We start from the raw sequence: 19,551 nt of genomic DNA, 5'->3' as shown, positions 1-19,551 counted from the left end.
GAGTCATGCATTGTTTGTCAAAAACGAATTTTCTATTTGACTCCAACAAACTACACAATGGTTTTGCAATCTTGGAGAAATCTTTAATAAACCTCCTATAAAACCTTGCATTTGAGAATCAACTTTCTAACAACCTCCTTCGTAATGGGATTTAATCCTCTTTGTTGCTCAATGAACTTAACTTTTCCTTCCTCTAATTGTATTTTATGCATGCATAGTGAAGGGCTAATTCCTTTTATATCCGCCAATGTCCAACCTATCGCCCCCTTGTGCTTCTTCAATGTTTCTAGGAGCATATCCTCTTGAGTCGAGGATAGTGTCGTTGAGATGATGATGGGTAGTGTCTTCTTGTCACCTAAATAAGCATACTTAAGGTTAGGTGGTAGTTGTTTCAAGTCCAGTTGCGGCACTTCCTCAATAGATGGTCTCATCGGTGAACTCTTTCATCCCTCACATTCTAGTGATTCAAAAGTTTTGCTGAATTCACCTAAAACTGCTAACTGTTCTATTCTGTCATTCCAACTGCTGTCTTCTTCTCGCCCGCATTCCCCATCATCCCATTCCTCGGTCGCTGGTTGTTCTGTCAATTCATACACTACTGAGCATTCTTCTGTCACTGCTGGATATTTCATGCTGTCATTGATGTTAAATTCAACTTTTTGGTCACCCATTCTTAACGTGATGGTTCCTTTGTAGACATCGACTAATGTTCTTCCTGTCTTTAAAAATGGCCTCCCCAAAATAATTGGAACATCATGATCGGCTTCATAATCTAAAATGATAAAATCTGCAGGAAATATGAATTTGTCAACTTGAATTAAGATGTCCTCAATCTTTCCTTCGGGATAAGTGAAAGATCGATCTGCTAGTCGAAGAGTGACTGTAGTTGGTCTAGCTTCACCAATACCTAACTTTTTGTAAATAGACAACGACATTAGATTAATGCTTGATCCCAAATCACATAATGCTCGACCTAGCTTCTTTCCTCCTATTGATATTGGAATTGTGAATGAACCGAGGTCTTTCTCCTTTAGCGGGATCTTGTTTTTCAATATTGCACTACACTCTTCATTCAATGGTACCACCTTGAATTCTTCAAACTTTCTTCTATTGGTGAACACATCCTTTAAGAATTTCACATAATTTGGCATTTGCTTCAAAGCTTCAACTAATGGTATATTTATGTGAATTTCTTTAAATATGTCCATGAACTTCTCAAAGTGGGCTTCTTCATTCTTTCTTTTTATTCTTTGTGGAAAAGGAGGTGTTGGTGTGTATATTCTGCTTTCTTGTCCACTGCTGACTGATGTTTGTGTTTTAGGAGGCTTCACAATTTTCGCATAATTTCTGCTGTGTTCTTTCTGTACAGCAGCTTCTACATCATTTTTGTTGTGCTCTTCTTGCACAACGGCTTTCTCCTTTCTCTGCTGTGTATCAGCAGTTTCTTGAGAGCGACTATCACCCTGTTCTTTAATTTTTTTCTCCTCTGCTGGGTATTTCTTTCCCACTTCTCAACTCTATTGCTTGACATTGTTCCATTCCCTCTCTTTTTGGCATTTCGGTGTCTGCTGGCAGCTTACCAAGAGGTCTATTTCGTAACTCATTTGCTAATTGACCTACTAAAACTTCCAAATTTCGCAATGATGCTTGTTGACTTTGTATCACAGCATCATTTTTAGCCATATATTCCTTTATTAGGCTCTCAAGCGATGTTCCCGGTATGTGTTGAGCTTGGCTAGTTCCTTCCCCTTGGGTGGTGGCTTGTTGAGAACCATATGTCAATTGATTCTGTAATCCAAAACCCGGAGGGTAATTTGCTTTAGGGGGCATTTGTTGGTTGTACGAGCCTTGTCCCTTCCATGAGAAAGTTGGATGATTTCTCCACCCCGGATTATAAGTATTTGAGAAGGGGTTATTTTTTGGGTTGCCTTGACTAACTTGATTCCCGACATAGAAAATTGAGGCCGGATTGCTTGGACATTGATCAAAGGTGTGTTCCTCTCCACAATATACACAAGAAGGGGAGAAAATTCAAATGAACATAGAAGGGGAGAAAATCTCACAATCTCAAATACTGTCAATCAAGAATATCAGATTGACAAGATCGAAGATCAACTCCAAAATTAGACTATAACAAAGGTAGATCCTAAAAGTATTTACCAAATCTCAACCTTCAATTTTTCTTAAAGATCATGCATCAAATTCTCAGAGAAAAACATCCCAATTCATAGCAATAGGGAATCTCTAATCTTTTTTCAAAATCTCTTATACTCCAACACCGTGAAGAGTTTAACTATCTTCACGTCGGTCTTGTCCAAGTCGCTGTAAAACCATTGTTCAGACTTGGGTTAGATATCCCAGTCCTTATCTCCTTACGAGATAAGAGACATGAAGATTTCTCAAATTCTTTATTGGGAATGGTTCAATTCAATCTAGAGAATGGATCAGTCTATTTCAGTTGTTATCCAAACTTTACTTTGTCGCTCCACAACCCGCACATATTATCAGCCCTCATGCTGGACTTACAATCAAAAAATTTGAACATCAAGGCTGAAACTCATTCTTCAGTCGTCATATTAAGGATTTATTACAAACTCATGAATACAAATATTTCTCGAAGAGCATTAAGATACTCGCCAAAAGGATCAACCATGCTCATAGAGGAAAATATTGGAAAGTCCTCGATGGCTGTTCCAAAAACTCTTTCTTGGGATCAAATAACCAGAAATACTCTCTAGAAAATAGAAGATGCTAATCTTCCGAGGAAAAAGAAATCTCAAAACCAATTACAAATCATCGAACATGACGATGGAAGCGTTGAAATAAAATTCAGCGAAGAACCCTCGTCAGAATCAAAAGTAAAAGAATTCTTGAGTTCTAGACCAAGTACGTCGGGAGTTTCAAGATCAATGTATGACCCCTTAAAGGTAAAAGAGGTCAGTTATGAAAAAAATAGAGCATCAGTCCACTATGAAGATGGCTCAAGATCTCCAACCCATACGGATATGGATACTCAATCTGTCTATGAAAGTCAGTTAAATGTCATTACGGCTGATTTCCAGATAGATAAAGAATTATTGAAGGCAGATTTTATGTCAGCTGCCAACTCTTCAAAGAGAAAAGCTTTCTTCCAAACCTACAAAGAAGCTGAGCGAAGTGAATTAAGAGCTCAATGGTATTCTCATATGGAACCCATAGAAGAAAACATATCATTCTTCGAATGGTTTGAAGAAAATATGTTGAAAATATGCACTTCGACTCAAAGAAGCTGGAAGACTACCAGAAGAGGTGAAGTATATTCAAAACATCCTCCGTTGGAAGAAGTCGAATTTGACAATTATTACGGAGAAAAGGTCAAAGCTAGTCCTTTCAAAACTATCCCAGGACGACTAGAAAAGGGTAATCCGACCCTAAAGGATATCAAGAATATCCAGCATGAAAATAATTATTCAAACAAGATTTTATCCACGATCTCCACCCAGCTTGAGAGTATCGAGGGAAAAATCTCAAAAAATTATGGTACTCTGCAAGAACAAGCAGGCAGCTCTGTACCGAAAGTCGATGAGTCAATCCCAATACTCAGACCGACAAACCTTGACGTATTTACAAAGAGGATTTCAAAAGAAGAGGCGGTGATGGCCAAAATAGAAGAAAATTTGGATAGAATCCTAAATCCTGGGATAACACATCAGGATTCATCTATCAATGTCATTAACAATGACGACGAAATTCCAGAATTCGAAGACGAGATTTTAGATGAGGTAGAAGAGCCTCTCGACAATCGAATTGAAAGAATCTCTAGGAGAAGTCAAAATAATACCAGTAATCAGAAAAACTGGTATCCTCAACCGTCTTTTCCGAATATTCAATTGGAAGAAAAGACTCTACAAACTCAAGCTCATTACGATAGTCTAGCAATCTATGAATGGAATATCGATGGATTGTCCGACTATCTGATAATGAATGTTGTCAATGAAATGATGATGGCCGCAGGCGCGTATAAATTACAGGGCCAAAAATTCAACCATCAAATAGCTCAAGTTTTAGTGACCGGATTTACCAGGCAATTCAAGGACTGGTGGGACAAATATCTCGATGAAGCAACTCGCCAACAGATATTAAGCCGCTATGTCATTAGGCCAACTACTCAAATCATCAAAGAGTAAGGTCCATCAACTAGGACCGAAGTACAACATGAAAGGGTAGAGGATGCTGTCAACACCCTCATTTATACCCTTATAGAATTCTTCTTTGGCGACCCCTTGAAATAGCAGGAGAGATTCGCCGAAATACTCATGAACCTGAAGTGCCCCACCTTAGGAGATTTGAGGTGGTACAAACACATGTATTTGAGCAAAGTTCTTATTAGAACAGACAGTTCGTTGGAATTCTGGAAAGAGAATTTTGTCAATGGACTACCAAAACACTTCTTAAGAAGGATCAAAGACGGTCTTAAGACAAAGTATAATGGAACAATTCCATGGCAGACTTTGTCGTACGGGTCAATAGCATCCTTCATCATAGAAGAAGGACTCAGACTTTGCAATGAGTCAAAGATTCAAAACAAGCTCAATTCTTCGATATCATATAGAAAAGAGCTTGGAAGATTTTGCGATCAATATGGATGCAAGGGGATAGAGGCCCCCTCAACCTCCAGAAGGAAGAAGGTTAAGACGCATCCAAAGCCTTATAATTCGTACAGGCCCAAAGAAAAGTATCGAAACAAACTAGTACATCTCAAAAGCCAACATATTCAAGAAGAAAGTAAACTCCTACAAAAACCCATAGAGGAAAGAAAAAGCAAACTTGCTTCAAATGTCGAGAAGAAGGACACTATGCTAACAAGTGTCCGATAAGAGGAAAGATCAATGAGTTGGATATAGATCAAGAGCTGAAAAATCAGCTACTACAACTGGCTCTAACCGACTCAGAACAATCAAGCGAGGGAGAAAGCCTCGAACTCCAAGAAGAATCCGATTCATATTCTAGCACAGAATATGAATCAGGACAAGAAGAAAAGAGGACGTGCGAAGGATGCATAAATGTCCTTACAAAGGATCAAGAAATTCTACTCGAAGTAGTAGAAAAGTTCAAGATCCAGAAATTCAACAGAAAATCGCTCAACGACTCAGAGATGCCATGACAATCTCTAGGTCACCTGAAAGGGAAGAAAGAAATCCCTACAAACTTCAATCAGTTCTCCAAAGGTTTGAAAAATCGAGAGAACTCACTACTCAAGACCTACAAAGAGAGATTAATAATCTCAAACAAGAAGTACAAGCATTAAGATCTGAAACCAGGTCAGAATCCTATATGCTTCGCCAAGAAGTTCTCAATCTTCAGGAACGGCTGCCCGAACGAAAGGAAACGGCGGAACCAAACCTGGACGAGGATGACTTTCAAAGTTCCTTCGTTGTCGCCATCACTATTTCTCAATATAAAAAATGGTACGTTCTCGTTACCTTAAAAATTTATGATATCAAAATCACACTAAAGGCTTTCATAGATATTGGAGCCGATCAAAATTGCATTCAAGAAGTTCTAATACCTACAAAGTATTTTGAAAAAACTACTAAGGGCCTTAGAGGCGCAAATAACAATAGACTAAAAAATAATTACAAATGATCTAAAGTCCATGTTCGTAATCACGGAATTTGCTTCGTAAATTCCTTCCTTTTAGTAAAGAACTTAGGACAAGAACTAATCCTAGGTACTTCTTTCATTACTCAATTATACTCTTCTAAAATAACTGGGTTAGAGTCAAAAGCCCTAGGAAAGAAGATAAAATTTAATTTCCTTCCTCCTACAAGTATTAGTGAAATAAATTACCTTCAAAAGAATACAATTATTCAATCAATAAATGTATTAAATTATAAAGAAAAACAAATTTCTTTTTTTAAGGAAGAAATTTCATTCAAAAGAATAGAAGAATAGATTCAAAGTAAGACCGTCCAGTCTAAAATCAAAACTTTACAAACTCAAATAGAAAGGAAGATTTGTTCAACTATCCCTAAGGCCTTTTGGAATAGGAAGCAATACATAGTTAATCTTCCTTATGTCAAAAACTTTGAGGAGAAAAATATTCCTACGAAGGCCCGACCTATTCAAATGAATAAGGAATTACTAACATTCTGCAGAGCAAAAATCAATGATCTTTTGTAGAAGGGTCTGATTAGGCCGTCAAAGAGCCCCTAGTCATGTGCGGCTTTTTATGTCAACAACTAGGCAGAGAAGGAACGTGGAGTCCCACAACTGGTAATAAACTACAAACCCTTAAATAAGGTTTTGGAATGGATTAGATATCAAATTCCAAATAAATAAGATTTAATGCAAAGAATTTCAAATGCAAAAGTATTTTCAAAATTTGATATGAAATCAGGATTTTGGCAAATCCAGATTTCAGAACAAGACAAGTACAAAACGGCTTTCAATGTCCCTTTCGGACAATACGAATGGAACGTTATGCCATTTGGGCTAAAAAACGCTCCATCCGAATTTTAAAAGATTATGAATGATATTTTCAATCATTTTCAAGACTTTTCAATTGTTTATGTTGACGATGTTCTGATTTTTTCTCAAAACATCGATCAACACTTCAAGCATCTTCAAACATTTTTTACGACAGCCAAACGAAGCGGTGTAGTTGTGTCTAAACCAAAAATTAAACTTTTTCAAACAAAGATCCGTTTTTTTTTATTTGAAATTCATTTGGGTCTCATTAAATCCATTCAAAGATCCATTGAGTTTGCCTCAAACTTTTTGGACCAAATTACGGATAAAACCCAACTACAAAGATTTTTGGGATGTCTCAGTTATGTGTCTGATTTCGTTCAAAATACAGACCCATTTGCAAGCCACTTTTTGAAGGCTCAAAAAGAATCCAAAGCCTTGGACTGAAGAACACACAAAATATCAGACCCATTTGCAAGCCACTTTTTGAAAGGCTAAAAAAGAATCCAAAGCCCTGGACTGAAGAACACACCAAAACAGTCCAAAAAATCAAATCCCTTGTCAAGTCAATTCCGTATTTATCGCTCATAAACCTAAGGGCTAGTTTAATAGTAGAGACCGACGCATCTGATATTGGATATGGAGGAATCCTGAAACAGTCTCTTGAGAAGAAAGAATCCATTGTCCGTTTCCATTCGGGAATATGGAATTCTACTTAAAAAAATTACTCAACAGTGAAGAAAGAAATACTTTCAATAGTACTTTGTCTACAAAAATTTCAAAGCGATTTAATTAACAAAAGCTTTGTTATCAAAATAGATTCAAGGACATCTAAATTTGTTTTAGAAAAAGATGTCAAGAATCTTGTGTCTAAACAAATTTTTGCTAGATGGCAAGCCATTTTATCTTGCTTCGACTTCCAAATTTTGCCTATAAAAGGAGTCGAAAACCCCTTGGCAGATTACCTCTTAAGAGAGTTCTTCCTCTCGAAGAAAAACTCTCCCTAGCCAACCTCCTTCTCCCAGTGATGACCGGTGAGAAAGCAACAGAAAAAGGGAAGAAGACCATTACTTCTTCAAACACACCTACTTCAATGACGTTCGATAGCTACGCAATGGATGCTGGTTTCACATTGGTGACCAGGTCTAGAGCAAAGCTTTCTAAAAAACAAGCGGAGGTTATCACTACGACGAGGCCTTCTGCCTCTTCAACACGGCATCTGCCGCTACTCCATCGAGACCTACTGTTTCTTCCACTTCAAAGGGACCTTCTATCCCCTCAACCTACTCGGACGCGGTTGTTCCCGTTCAATTTTCTCCAGTTCTTGAAATCAGGACCTATTTTAAAAAATCTGTGTCTATACCAAAAGCCCTGGTAGAACCATAATACGACGACCAAAAATCAGAGAGGTCGTCAAGAAAGCCTATCCATCGGGATTCTTCTATATCCCGGAAAATCTTCATAAGACCAGACGGTTTTATGAATTCATTTTAGTCGACACAAAATCCGTCGAAATTACTCATATTTCGAGTCGTGATGATCCTTCAACCATGCGCTTTTGCGTATACTTTCAAATTCCTTTGATTTTAACTTGGAATTTTCAAATAAAAGAAACGGAAGACCAAATAAAACAGGTCTTCAAAACTATTAAAATCAAATGGTGGGATAAATATACTTATACCCACGCAGATATCAAAGCGGTAAAGGTCTGGCTATCAGAGAATGGCCACCTTCAGGATTTATCCAAGAAGAGGACCTCTCAATTCCATAATTCAAAGTCGAAGCTACTCGCTGCATTAGCTCAGACAACTTCAGAAGCTGATTTTCAAAAGCATCTTCAAGAGGCCGCATCAGTCGGTTCGACATCTTCTCCTTCTATTGTAGAAGAAGAAGAGGAAGACACGATTTGTGATCTTAATGATCCATTCTTGGATTCTCAACCACCTCTATAAATATCATCATCAATGACTGAATAGTCGTTAAACTATTTGTAAAAAATAAAAAATAAATCGCAGGTGAAATATGTCAAGATGAAACATATTTCCTCACATATCTCATCATGTTTGTTTGTTTGTCTTCTATCTTTTGTTTTATTATTTTCACTTTTCCCACTTTTATTATTTTCACTCTTTCCATTTTCATCACATTATTGATAAATATGGATTTCCACTTTCATCTAATTATTTGTATATACATTAAGAATTGTATTTTGAATATGTAAATTAAGCTAGGATGACAGAGCTCAGGTAAATTGTAAGGGCTCAAGTCACTAAACCCTCAACTCCAACTTGCTTCACCACTGGTTCTTCAGCAAGAGTCTCAGAAGTTTCTTGAGTATCCGCTACAACATCCCTATGTGAATCTTTCACCAACTCAACCTCAGCTCCCACTTACTTCACCTCTAGTTTGTCAGCAACAGTCTCAGGAGTTTCTCAAGTATCTGCTACAACATCACTCTGTGAATTATTCTGCAACTCAAACTCAACTCCCACTAGCTTCGTTGTCCGGGTACTTTTCTTCAATTCTGTGGTAGACTTTGTGAAGCTAACTTGTTTCTGTTTTCTCATAACGCAGTTCTCACAAGGACTCATATCAACAGATTTCAGACCTTCCAAAAACTCCTTCTCGCTATGTCCAAGTCTATTGTGCCATATACTTCAATTGGAAACACTTCAGCAATAACAGCTCTGTTCATACACCCTGCAGTGGTGTATAAAGTTCCAGATTTTGTGCCACGTGCTTCCATCATAGCACCCTTCATAATATTCCACGAACTCTTACCAAACTTTGTTGCATAACCTGTGCTATCCAACTGACCAATAGAGATCAGGTTATTCTTGAGACTAGGAATATATCTAACATCCTTTAATGTCCACTAATTTCCTGTCGGGGTTTTTATGCAGACATCCCCTTTTACTTCGATCTTCAAATCTTTGTTGTTGGCAAGATACACATCTCAAAACTTCCAGACTTGAAATTTCGAAACTCTTTATTTTGAGACGAATCAAAAGACGCACCTGAATCCAAAATCAGAGATTCAATCGGGCTATCCACGCTGAGGATTAGAGCATCCTCAATGTCTTCTGCTAATTGTATCGAATCATCGTCATTCTCTGCTTAAAGTTGAAATTTTAATAAGAACCACACGGTGAAAAAAACTAAATCGGGGTTAATATTTTTTGACATTATTGTGATGAGTGTAACTCTCATAGTATGATATTGTAATTGCACACTATGGAGTGTTCATGAGTTGCATTAGGTTTTGTTGAGACATTTTTTAGATCCAGTTCCATTATATGACTTTAAATTTTTTAACCTAAGCAACCCTTATTAAATAATGGAATCAACCCACACCAATGAATATTTGTGTTAGGTTGGGTAAGACTAGGTCATTTGTTTAAATTTTATTTTTAATAAAAATAAAATGTTAATTTATTAAAAAAAATCTATTTATTTATTTTAAAACATTGAATTACATTTTTTTTAATTCAATCTCAAAATATATTTTGAAAAATCACCCTCTAAATACTTCCAAAAATTATTTTAAGAGATTATAGAATAATTAATAAAAATATTAATTATTTTAAGAGGTTATAGAATAATTAATAAAAAAATTAATTGAGTTTTTTAAACCCCCATAAATTGATTACTTACTCACTATTGTTTAACTCATTCATGCTACTCTCTCGTGGAGTTTCCATAAGACCCCTAACGAGTTTCAAATGTATATTTTTCAATTAAAAAACTCGTTATCAAACATGGTTCTATTTTTATTGTAAACAATGAAGGAGAACTCGTTACCAAACATATCCATAATTGCCTTCATTCACAACAAGAATATAAAATATTGAAACGTCATCCTTGTTCATCAACTTTAAATTTAAAGGACCATTGCATTACACTTTAGAACCGGTGTTACTGCTAACAACAGATGGTTAACAATAGCTCCCATGGGTTGTTTTGAAAATAACTAAAATATTACTAATAATAAATAAAAAAAATATACAAGCTTAACAGGGTGGTGGTTACCCATTCCAATATAACAATAATATGTTTCTTTAGTTTTAGGGGTAATTGACAATGGAACCTAATTTTACTCATATAAAAGTGGAACAAATCCAGCACAAATATTCTCATATTTACAAAATGAATTCATTTTCAACACTTTCACGGTCTCTCCTATTGTCATTGTTCTTTGCTACCCTATTTACTAACATCGATGGAAAAATCTTCCGAAACCCACCGATTACAGTAAACATAACAAATGTTCTAAGAAGTCATGATCAGCTCACTATTCATTGCAAATCTGGTGATGATGACTTGGGAGTCCATTATCTCCCACCTTTGAGCGGTTACGCTTTTAATTTTTGACAAAACTTTTGGGGCTCAACACAGTTTTACTGCACCTTCCAGTGGTCTGGCTGGTCGCATTACTTTGATATATACAAGGATGATAGAGATGGAACCAAATGCAACGATACTCTATGTTTGTGGTCAGTGGTTGAACATGGTATTTGTATGTTCAACTATAAAACCAAATTGTATGATATTTGCTACACATGGCCGGGTAAATGAATATAAAAAATCGATATATCCATGAATTGGAGGGTTTTGATTATGATATTATAATAAATCGATATAAATTTGATACGGTGTATTAGTTTTAATGAATTATATTATTAAGATTTGTTAAGGTATTTCAATGCATAAAATGCGTATTTATTAATTTCTTCCACTTTGATCAGAATTATTTGCCCTCACCCATCATTTTTTCGAACATAAATCAAACTCAAATATAACAAGAATACAAAACCAAATTAACTTTCTTTCTTTTTTTATTGGTTATAAAATTTAAACATCTCATTAGCTTTTAATGTTACGTTAATTGTCTATTCTATTTCGATGAAAATGTGTCCGATATCAATGTGGACGCAGTCTTGAAGAATATCATTATTTTTATTTTCTAATCTATTTACTATGGAATTATCAATTGAATTTATAGCCACCCAATCAAAATAATTCATTTTATAAGCTTGTTCAAATTGACATGATTAGTGTCACGGTCTTACATCAATCGCATAATGGAATTTGTTTATTACGACTCTCAAGTGGAACGATGGGCGACACTCGCATAATAAACTCAGTTTAGTTTGACCCGCAAATGCTTCCACTAATGAGAAACTATCGTATTATAGTAGTTTGACCCATACATTTTTACCATTTGCAAATAAGGTATGAATTAAGATCACAAAGTTCGGTAGTTCACAAAGTTCGGTAGTTCAATTTTTTACTCCTAAAATGTTGAACTGAAAAAAATGAAAATTTAGAGATCTATTGGACATAGTCTTAGGTTTACGGACCAAATAGATATAAAGTTGAAAGTTTGTCGTGGACTAAACGTATAATATAGATAACTTTGAATGTCCAATACGCTTTTAATCTTACATGATTTTAAAACTTCATCATAAAGTATGTATTCCATCTTATTGGAGGTCCTCATGATGATGAAAGTGATGTCATTCTACAAATGGGTCAAACTCTTACCATGTTTAAGATATTTGAAGGTGGAGAATATAGGGCTTGGATTCTTTGCTCCGACTAGTCTATGAATCCACAAGTAATGAGAGTTGAGATGGTCACTGTTGAGAGTCAAGATTCGATATGGGTCAAACCCTTTACCTTGTTTAAGATCTTTGCTCCAATAGGTTGAGAGTCTAGATTCGATGGATTTTGTGCAGATGGTCACTGTTGATCATCTGATTCTTGTCATAATGGCAGTTTCGTAATTATCCATATCTTCAAGGGTCATTAGGTAGTTTGTCACGTTGAGAATATATTATTACTATTTTTCTAAAAAAAAAAAAATCCATAATTTTCCTAACAATTCTTCATCCCTTCCATAATTTTCCTAACAATTCTTCATCCCTTCTTGGTCATTATTAAGACTGATGTCCTTGATCAATCCTCTCAATTTCTTTTCTTGCATTCATTGAGTCTTATATGGATGACTTTTCTTCATTTTTTGGTGTGTTACATTGGATAAGGAAGGATAAGTAGGTAAACAAAGAAATGGTGCAAAACTATATTACCTGTAAAGATATCTAACTATGCTTCATGACCTAAAAGACCTCCCAATGCTATTAAATTATGTGGTAGACCTTATTATGTGATGTCTGAAGATGTGAAGACGTTTGAAAGTTATTGGAACACGTTGATTAGCAAAACCAAGAATTACAGATAAAATAACCAACATGCCCCTAGGACTACTTATTTAAATTCAAGGTCTATATGTCTTCCAAATGACTTGCTACTTCTTTTAAGGCCTATTCGTAAGGACAAGGAGTTATGTTCAATGGTTCAAGTTGATTAAAGCAAGCTTGGAACCTAAAGCAAGTTAGGACCAAAGAAACACCTAAAGGAAACACCTCAAGACACAAAACTCAAGACCCTTATAGAATTCTCTAAGGAATTCATTATAAATGTATGACCTTCTAGAGCAACCCATGTTTGTTATTACGATGTATTCATATATTTACGAATGCATGTTATAACTTTTGCCTCAAGAAATTATGAACCTTAAAAACTTACAAGATTGAGAATCAAGAACAATATAGCAATTTTCAAAAACTATATAGAGGATACTTTGTTGAATCCTAAAATAAATGCAAAATCTAAACAATAGTTGGGTAAGATAACCATTACCTCATATACTACAAACTCTCAAAATACTTTATAGGCTCTTTCCTATTATCGATGTTACTCCTTTCCCTGTTTCATGTTAACTTCTTGACAGTAATGGCCTGTCCAGAATGCATCACTGCCTTGTATCCAGTCTCGCCATAAGCACATATCTCATGAAAAGTAATAGTGGCCTCAATGAGATCTTGGGAAGAATTTCTTTCCTTAGGTGGGAAATAGACATCCGAATCCATAGATTTTCTTTCCTTGTTTTTCTCCATTTCGAATGGATGGCTCTTGCAATATAAGATGATCATAATTAGAACGATAGAAACTCCACCTACCTTAAAAGATGGAGACGATGAATCTCCATTGCAGTTGTCAAGAGGTCCACCACAGAGCCCCTCTTTGTCAATGAATCTACTAGTGGGCATGTTCTGAAAAAAAAAGTTTTTGAAGGGATTGGATGTCTCACGTTAAGCTATATTGCTATGCCGTAGCAAAATTAGTAGATTTGTACGCAAAATAGAATGATTGTTCTTCAACTAGTTATAGTTTTTACGACTAAAACTTCTATTTCACATTTGTTAAATTTTATTTTTCTCTTTCCAACATTCCTTGTATATTAACTAACATTTTGTTTGTCAAGAAAAACATATTAGTTTGATTAAAATAAATAAATAAAAAAAAAAAGCTCAGACAAAAAATCAATTGAGTAACTACTAAATTTATGTAATATATATAATATTACAATTTGTAGAACAAAAATATATTTATCCATATAATAATTTAAAACATTTTAAAGTAATATTCTTGTCAATTTATCTCAAATTCCATTTTATTTTACTTTTTTTTTTCTTTTTTACTTTGAATTTATTAAATTTGGTTGAAAAAGTAATTTAGGAAAAAACAATACTATGTGAATAAGTGGGACTTCTGAGTAAATTATGGGTACATGAATCACCTAAGATCACATCCTTATAAGAGCGACCGTGAGGATAAGATGACTAAGAAATGATTAAAATACTTGAAAGTCACTACCTATACAACCAAGGAGCACCTTCCTTTATGGTAGCTCATTCATAGGTCCACATGGTTAAGCATGCTTTACTCGGAGCAATTATATGTTGGGAGATCTTTTAGAAATTTTCCTAGGATGCATGTGAATGAGGACAAAGTGATAACTATCTAAAAGTAGAGTCATATCAAGACTTTTTGGAGTTAATATTGCACTCTTATTCACCATTTTCTCATTTATAGCCCCATTTATTCTACTTAGTGAGAATGAGATCGTTTATTGCTGTCCAATGTGAAAAAATATGATTTGGCATAAATCTATATTAATTGTATATCTAATTGAGTTAAGTGGTAAAATTTCAGACATTTATGCTAAACCATGTGGGAGTAGCGAATTTGGAAACAAATGGGGGATGCATGGAAATGATAAATCCACGTCAGCAGTCCAAGGGGGTCATTGACACCCAATGAGGAACATCCTATGTGTACTACTTATTTCTTTTCAACCCTAGAGGGGAACCCATGCTGAATATAAAAGGAAAAGGAAGACCAATAGGAAAAGAACCACATTTTGGGGAGAAAATTGAATTACACAGCAGCAACTTCTGCTGCAGTGACTGTTGTGAAACCAGAGAAGAAGAAGAAAACCCTAATCCAGCAGAAGGAAAAGAAGACCAACAAGGATTGATTAGAGCAAAGAGGTGGACGTGAGAGCTCAAGAGAAGGGAACATCCATTGACGAACGGCAACAAACCGGGATAACTCTCTATTTCCTTATTCTCTTTCCTTATTCCATCAATTTTACATGATGAAGATGCGGATTCCTTTGTTTAATTCAGTTTGTATGGAAACCTAAACTTTATAGGGGAGGCGAGAGAGTTTTATATAGTTTAAGTATGTTGATGGTATGATTTTAGTTTATTAAAGAGTTGTTGTTATTGATTTACATGTATGTTTAATTAGTTACTTTACATACATAGTTGTTCTCTTATTCGGGAGAAGAGAGGGAGCAATGAAATTCTCTTTAATACTCTAGTTCCATATCAAGAAGACTTGAAGGGTAATAGAAGGGTTAGGAATAATTCTTCTCCTAGAGCCTTGTTAATAGAAAATACAACGATTATGGAAATAATCATCATTCATGACCCTCGGAAGTGGGCTTGAGAATCTATTAAAAGGAACTAAAATCTACCACAAAACTCAACAACTTATCTATATTTAATCTCTCTTAGCCGAACTTTCCATATTATAGTTTATTTTCTCATCATTTTCTGTTTTTCGACAGCAGTGGCACTCTGTTTTAGTTTTGTTTAAATAGTTAAAATCTCCAACACCCATTTAAATGTTACCAAAAAACTCACTTAATTTCCAGCGATAAAATTAACCAAAAAGATAGGTTCCCTGTGGAATCGACAATTTACTTATTACTTGCTACTTGTGATAGTGTATACTTGCACTAATTCTTGTGAATTTTACATCATTTTATTATATACATCCACAAGCGATCAAGTTTTTGGCGCCGTTGCCGGGGAACCTAATTTGGTTATTTTACTTGTAGATTTTTGTGAGCTGGAGCCAACAAGAAGTCATAGTAAGCTGAGTTTTCCTATTGCTGTATTTACTGCTGAAGAATTGAGTTTACTGCTGCAGAATTCTGTGTATGAACCCACCTACGAGTTTGGAAGTTATTTTGGATCCTGAAATAGAGAGAACATTTAGACGAAGGTTGAGGGAGAAAAAGAAAATGACAGAACAGAATATACAGCAAATGACCCAACTAAATCAAGAGTTTGAAAATCCAGTGATGATGGCTAGTCAAGAGAGAATTACTGCCAATGCCATTCATTTAGCAGATGACAGAGAAAGAGCGATCCGAGCATATGCACACCCAGCTGTGGAAGAGCTAAATTCGTGCATCATTAGACCCGAAATACAAGCAACCACGTTTGAGCTAAAACCTGTGATGTTTCAAATGCTGCAAACCATTGGGCAATTTCATGGACTACCGTCGGAAGATCCTCACCTACACCTAAAGTCATTTTTAGGATTTAGTGACTCATTTCGATTTTAAGGAGTGGATAAAGATGTGATTAGACTGAGCTTATTCTCATATTCATTGAGGGATGGTGCTAAATCATGGTTGAATACCTTAGCACCGGGAACAATTGATTCGTGGAATAGTCTAGCAGAGAAATTTTTGATCAAGTATTTCCCACCCACGAGAAATGCACGGTTTAGAAATGAGATTGTTGCTTTTCAACAGTTTGAAGATGAGACACTAAGTGAAACTTGGGAGAGATTTAAGGAGATGCTTAGAAAGTGTCCTCACCATGGACTACCTCATTGTATACAAATGGAGACTTTCTACAATGGATTAAATATTGTTACTAAACAAGTAGTTGATGCTTCCGCCAATGGAGCTATTTTATCAAAGACATACAATGAAGCATATGAGATTTTAGAGAGAATAGCATCTAACAATTGTCAATGGGCCAATGTGAGAAGCAACCCAGGAAGGAAGACTCGAGGAGTACTTGAAGTTGATGCTTTGTCCTCTATCAATGCACAACTAGATTCGATGACTAATATTTTACAAAATCTAGCGTTGGGGCAAGACTCCATATATCAAAGCACCAGTCCATACAGCTGCTGTAATTAACCAGACAGCAGCCGAATCTTGTGTATATTGTGGAGAGGAACACACCTTTGATCAATGTCCAAGCAATCCGGCCTCAATTTTCTATGTCGGGAATCAAGTTAGTCAAGGCAACCCGAAAAATAACCCCTTCTCAAATACTTGGGACAAGGCTCGTACAACCAACAAATGTCCCCTAAAGCAAATTACCCTCCGGGTTTTGGATTACAAAATCAATTGACATATGGTTCTCAACAAGCCACCACCCAAGGGGAAGGAACTAGCCAAGCTCAACACATACTGGGAACATCGCTTGAGAGCCTAATAAAGGAATATATGGCTAAAAATGATGCTGTGATACAAAGTCAACAAGCATCATTGCGAAATTTGGAAGTTCAAGTAGGTCAATTAGCAAATGAGTTACGAAATAGACCTCTTGGTAAGCTGCCAGCAGACACCGAAATGCCAAAAAGAGAGGGAATGGAACAATGTCAAGCAATAGAGTTGAGAAGTGGGAAAGAAATACCCAACAGAGGAGAAAAAAATTAAAGAACACGGTGATAGTCGCACTCAAGAAACTGCTGATACACAGCAGAGAAAGAAGAAAGCCGTTGTGCAAGAAGAGCACAACAAAAATGATGCAGAAGCTGCTGTACAGAAAGAACACAGCAGAAATTGTGAAGCCTCCTAAAACACAAACATCAATCAGCAGTGGACAAGAAAGCAAAATATACACACCAACACCTCCTTTTCCACAAAGAATAAAAAGAAAGAAGGAAGAAGCCCACTTTGAGAAGTTCATGGACATATTTAAGGAAATTCACATAAATATACCATTAGTTGAAGCTTTGAAGCAAATGCCAAATTATGTGAAATTCTTGATGGATGTGCTCACAAATAGAAGAAAGTTTGAAGAATTCAAGGTGGTACCATTGAATGAAGAGTGTAGTGCAGTATTGAAAAACAAGATCCCGCTAAAGGAAAAGACCCCGGTTCATTCACAATTCCAATATCAATAGGAGGGAAGAAGCTAGGTCGAGCATTATGTGATTTGGGATCAAGCATTAATCTAATGCCGCTGTCTATTTACAAAAAGTTAGGTATTGGTGAAGCTAGACCAACTATAGTCACTCTTCAACTAGCAGATCGATCTTTCACTTATCCCGAAGGAAAGATTGAGGACATCTTAATTCAAGTTGACAAATTCATATTTCCTGTAGATTTTATCATTTTAGATTATGAAGCCGATCATGATGTTCCAATTATTTTGGGGAGGCCATTTTTAAAGAACGGAAGAACATTAGTCGATGTCTACAAAGGAACCATCACGTTAAGAATGGGTGACCAAAAAGTTGAATTTAACATCAATGACAACATGAAATATCCAGTAGTGACAGAAGAATGCTCAGTAGTGTATGAATTGACAGAACAACCAGCGACCGAGGAATGGGATGATGGGAAAAGCGGGCAGGAAGAAGACAGCAGCTGGAATGACAGAATAGAACAGTTAGCAGTTTTAGGTGAATTCAACAGAACTTTTGAGTCACTAGATGTGAGGGAAGAAAGAGTTCACCGATGAGACCATCTATTGAGTAAGCGCCGCAGCTGGACTTGAAACCACTACCACCTAACCTTAAGTATGCTTATTTAGGTGACAAGAAGACACTACTCATCATCATCTCAGCGACACTATCCTCGACTCAAGAGGATATGCTCCTAGAAACATTGAAGAAGCACAAGGGGGCGATAGGTTGGACATTGGCGGATTTAAAAGGAATTAGCCCTTCACTATGCATGCACAAAATACAATTGGAGGAAGGAAAAGTTAAGTCCATTGAGCAACAAAGACGATTAAATCCCATGATGAAGGAGGTTGTTAGAAAGGAGATTCTCAAATGGCTAGATGCTGGAATAATTTATCCAATTGCAAACAGCAGCTGAGTCAGTCCTATTCAATGTGTTCCGAAGAAAGGAGGGATAACAGTAATGGCAAATGAGAACAATGAGTTGATCTCCACTAGAATAGTGAATGGATGGAGAATTTGCATGGATTATAGAAGGCTAAACAAAGCGACACGTAAGGATCATTTTCCCTTACCATTCATTGATCAAATGCTTGATAGGCTTGCTGGAAAGTCACATTATTGCTTCTTGGATGGTTATTCGGGATACAATCAAATTACAATCAGTCTAGAAGATCAAGAGAAAACTACATTCACATGCCCATATGGAATTTTTGCCTTTAGACGAATGCCCTTTGGACTATGTAATGCTCCAGCGACATTTCAACGTTGCATGATGGCCATTTTTACAGATATGGTAGAAACATTTATGGAGATATTCATTGATAATTTTTCGGTTTATGGAGAATCTTTTGAGACTTGTTTGTGCAATTTAGGGAAGGTTCTACAAAGATGGGAAGAGAAGAATCTTGAACTGAATTGGGAAAAATGTCATTTTATGGTCAATGAGGGAATAGTGTTAGGCCACAAGATCTCAAGAAGAGGAATAGAAGTTGATAGAGCCAAGATAGAGCTATTGAAAGATTGAATCCACCTACGTCAGTTAAAGGTATAAGAAGCTTTTTGGGCCATGTAGGGTTTTATAGAAGGTTTATTAAAGATTTCTCCAAGATTGCAAAACCATTGTGTAGTTTGTTGGAGTCAAATAGAAAATTCGTTTTTGACAAACAATGCATGACTGCCTTCCAAGCATTAAAGACAGCGTTGACCACAGCTCCTATAATGTCAACACCAGATTGGAATTCACCA

At 36.0% G+C, this 19,551-nt stretch overlaps 1 protein-coding gene, 1 non-coding gene and 1 pseudogene across 2 annotated transcripts; 1 reads left to right on the top strand and 2 right to left on the bottom strand.

The window, feature by feature from the left end:
• Nucleotides 1–443: 443 nt before the first annotated feature.
• Nucleotides 444–1,151, bottom strand: LOC111784632 (uncharacterized). Its single transcript, XM_087128653.1, has one exon. The coding sequence runs from the start codon at nucleotides 1,149–1,151 to the stop codon at nucleotides 444–446; it is 708 nt and encodes a 235-aa protein (XP_086984779.1).
• Nucleotides 1,152–14,075: 12,924 nt separating this feature from the next.
• LOC147790269 (uncharacterized) lies at nucleotides 14,076–18,974 on the top strand (annotated as a pseudogene).
• On the bottom strand, nucleotides 16,377–16,482 carry LOC147790270 (small nucleolar RNA R71). Its single transcript, XR_015423029.1, has one exon. It is a non-coding gene; the product is annotated as a small nucleolar RNA R71 (small nucleolar RNA).
• Nucleotides 18,975–19,551: the final 577 nt, after the last annotated feature.

The sequence above is a fragment of the Cucurbita pepo genome, chromosome 11 (genome assembly GCF_057944985.1).
Source record: "Cucurbita pepo subsp. pepo isolate OVF chromosome 11, ASM5794498v1, whole genome shotgun sequence".
Classification (NCBI taxonomy): Eukaryota; Viridiplantae; Streptophyta; class Magnoliopsida; order Cucurbitales; family Cucurbitaceae; genus Cucurbita; species Cucurbita pepo.
This window is presented reverse-complemented; position numbering and strand designations above follow the sequence as displayed.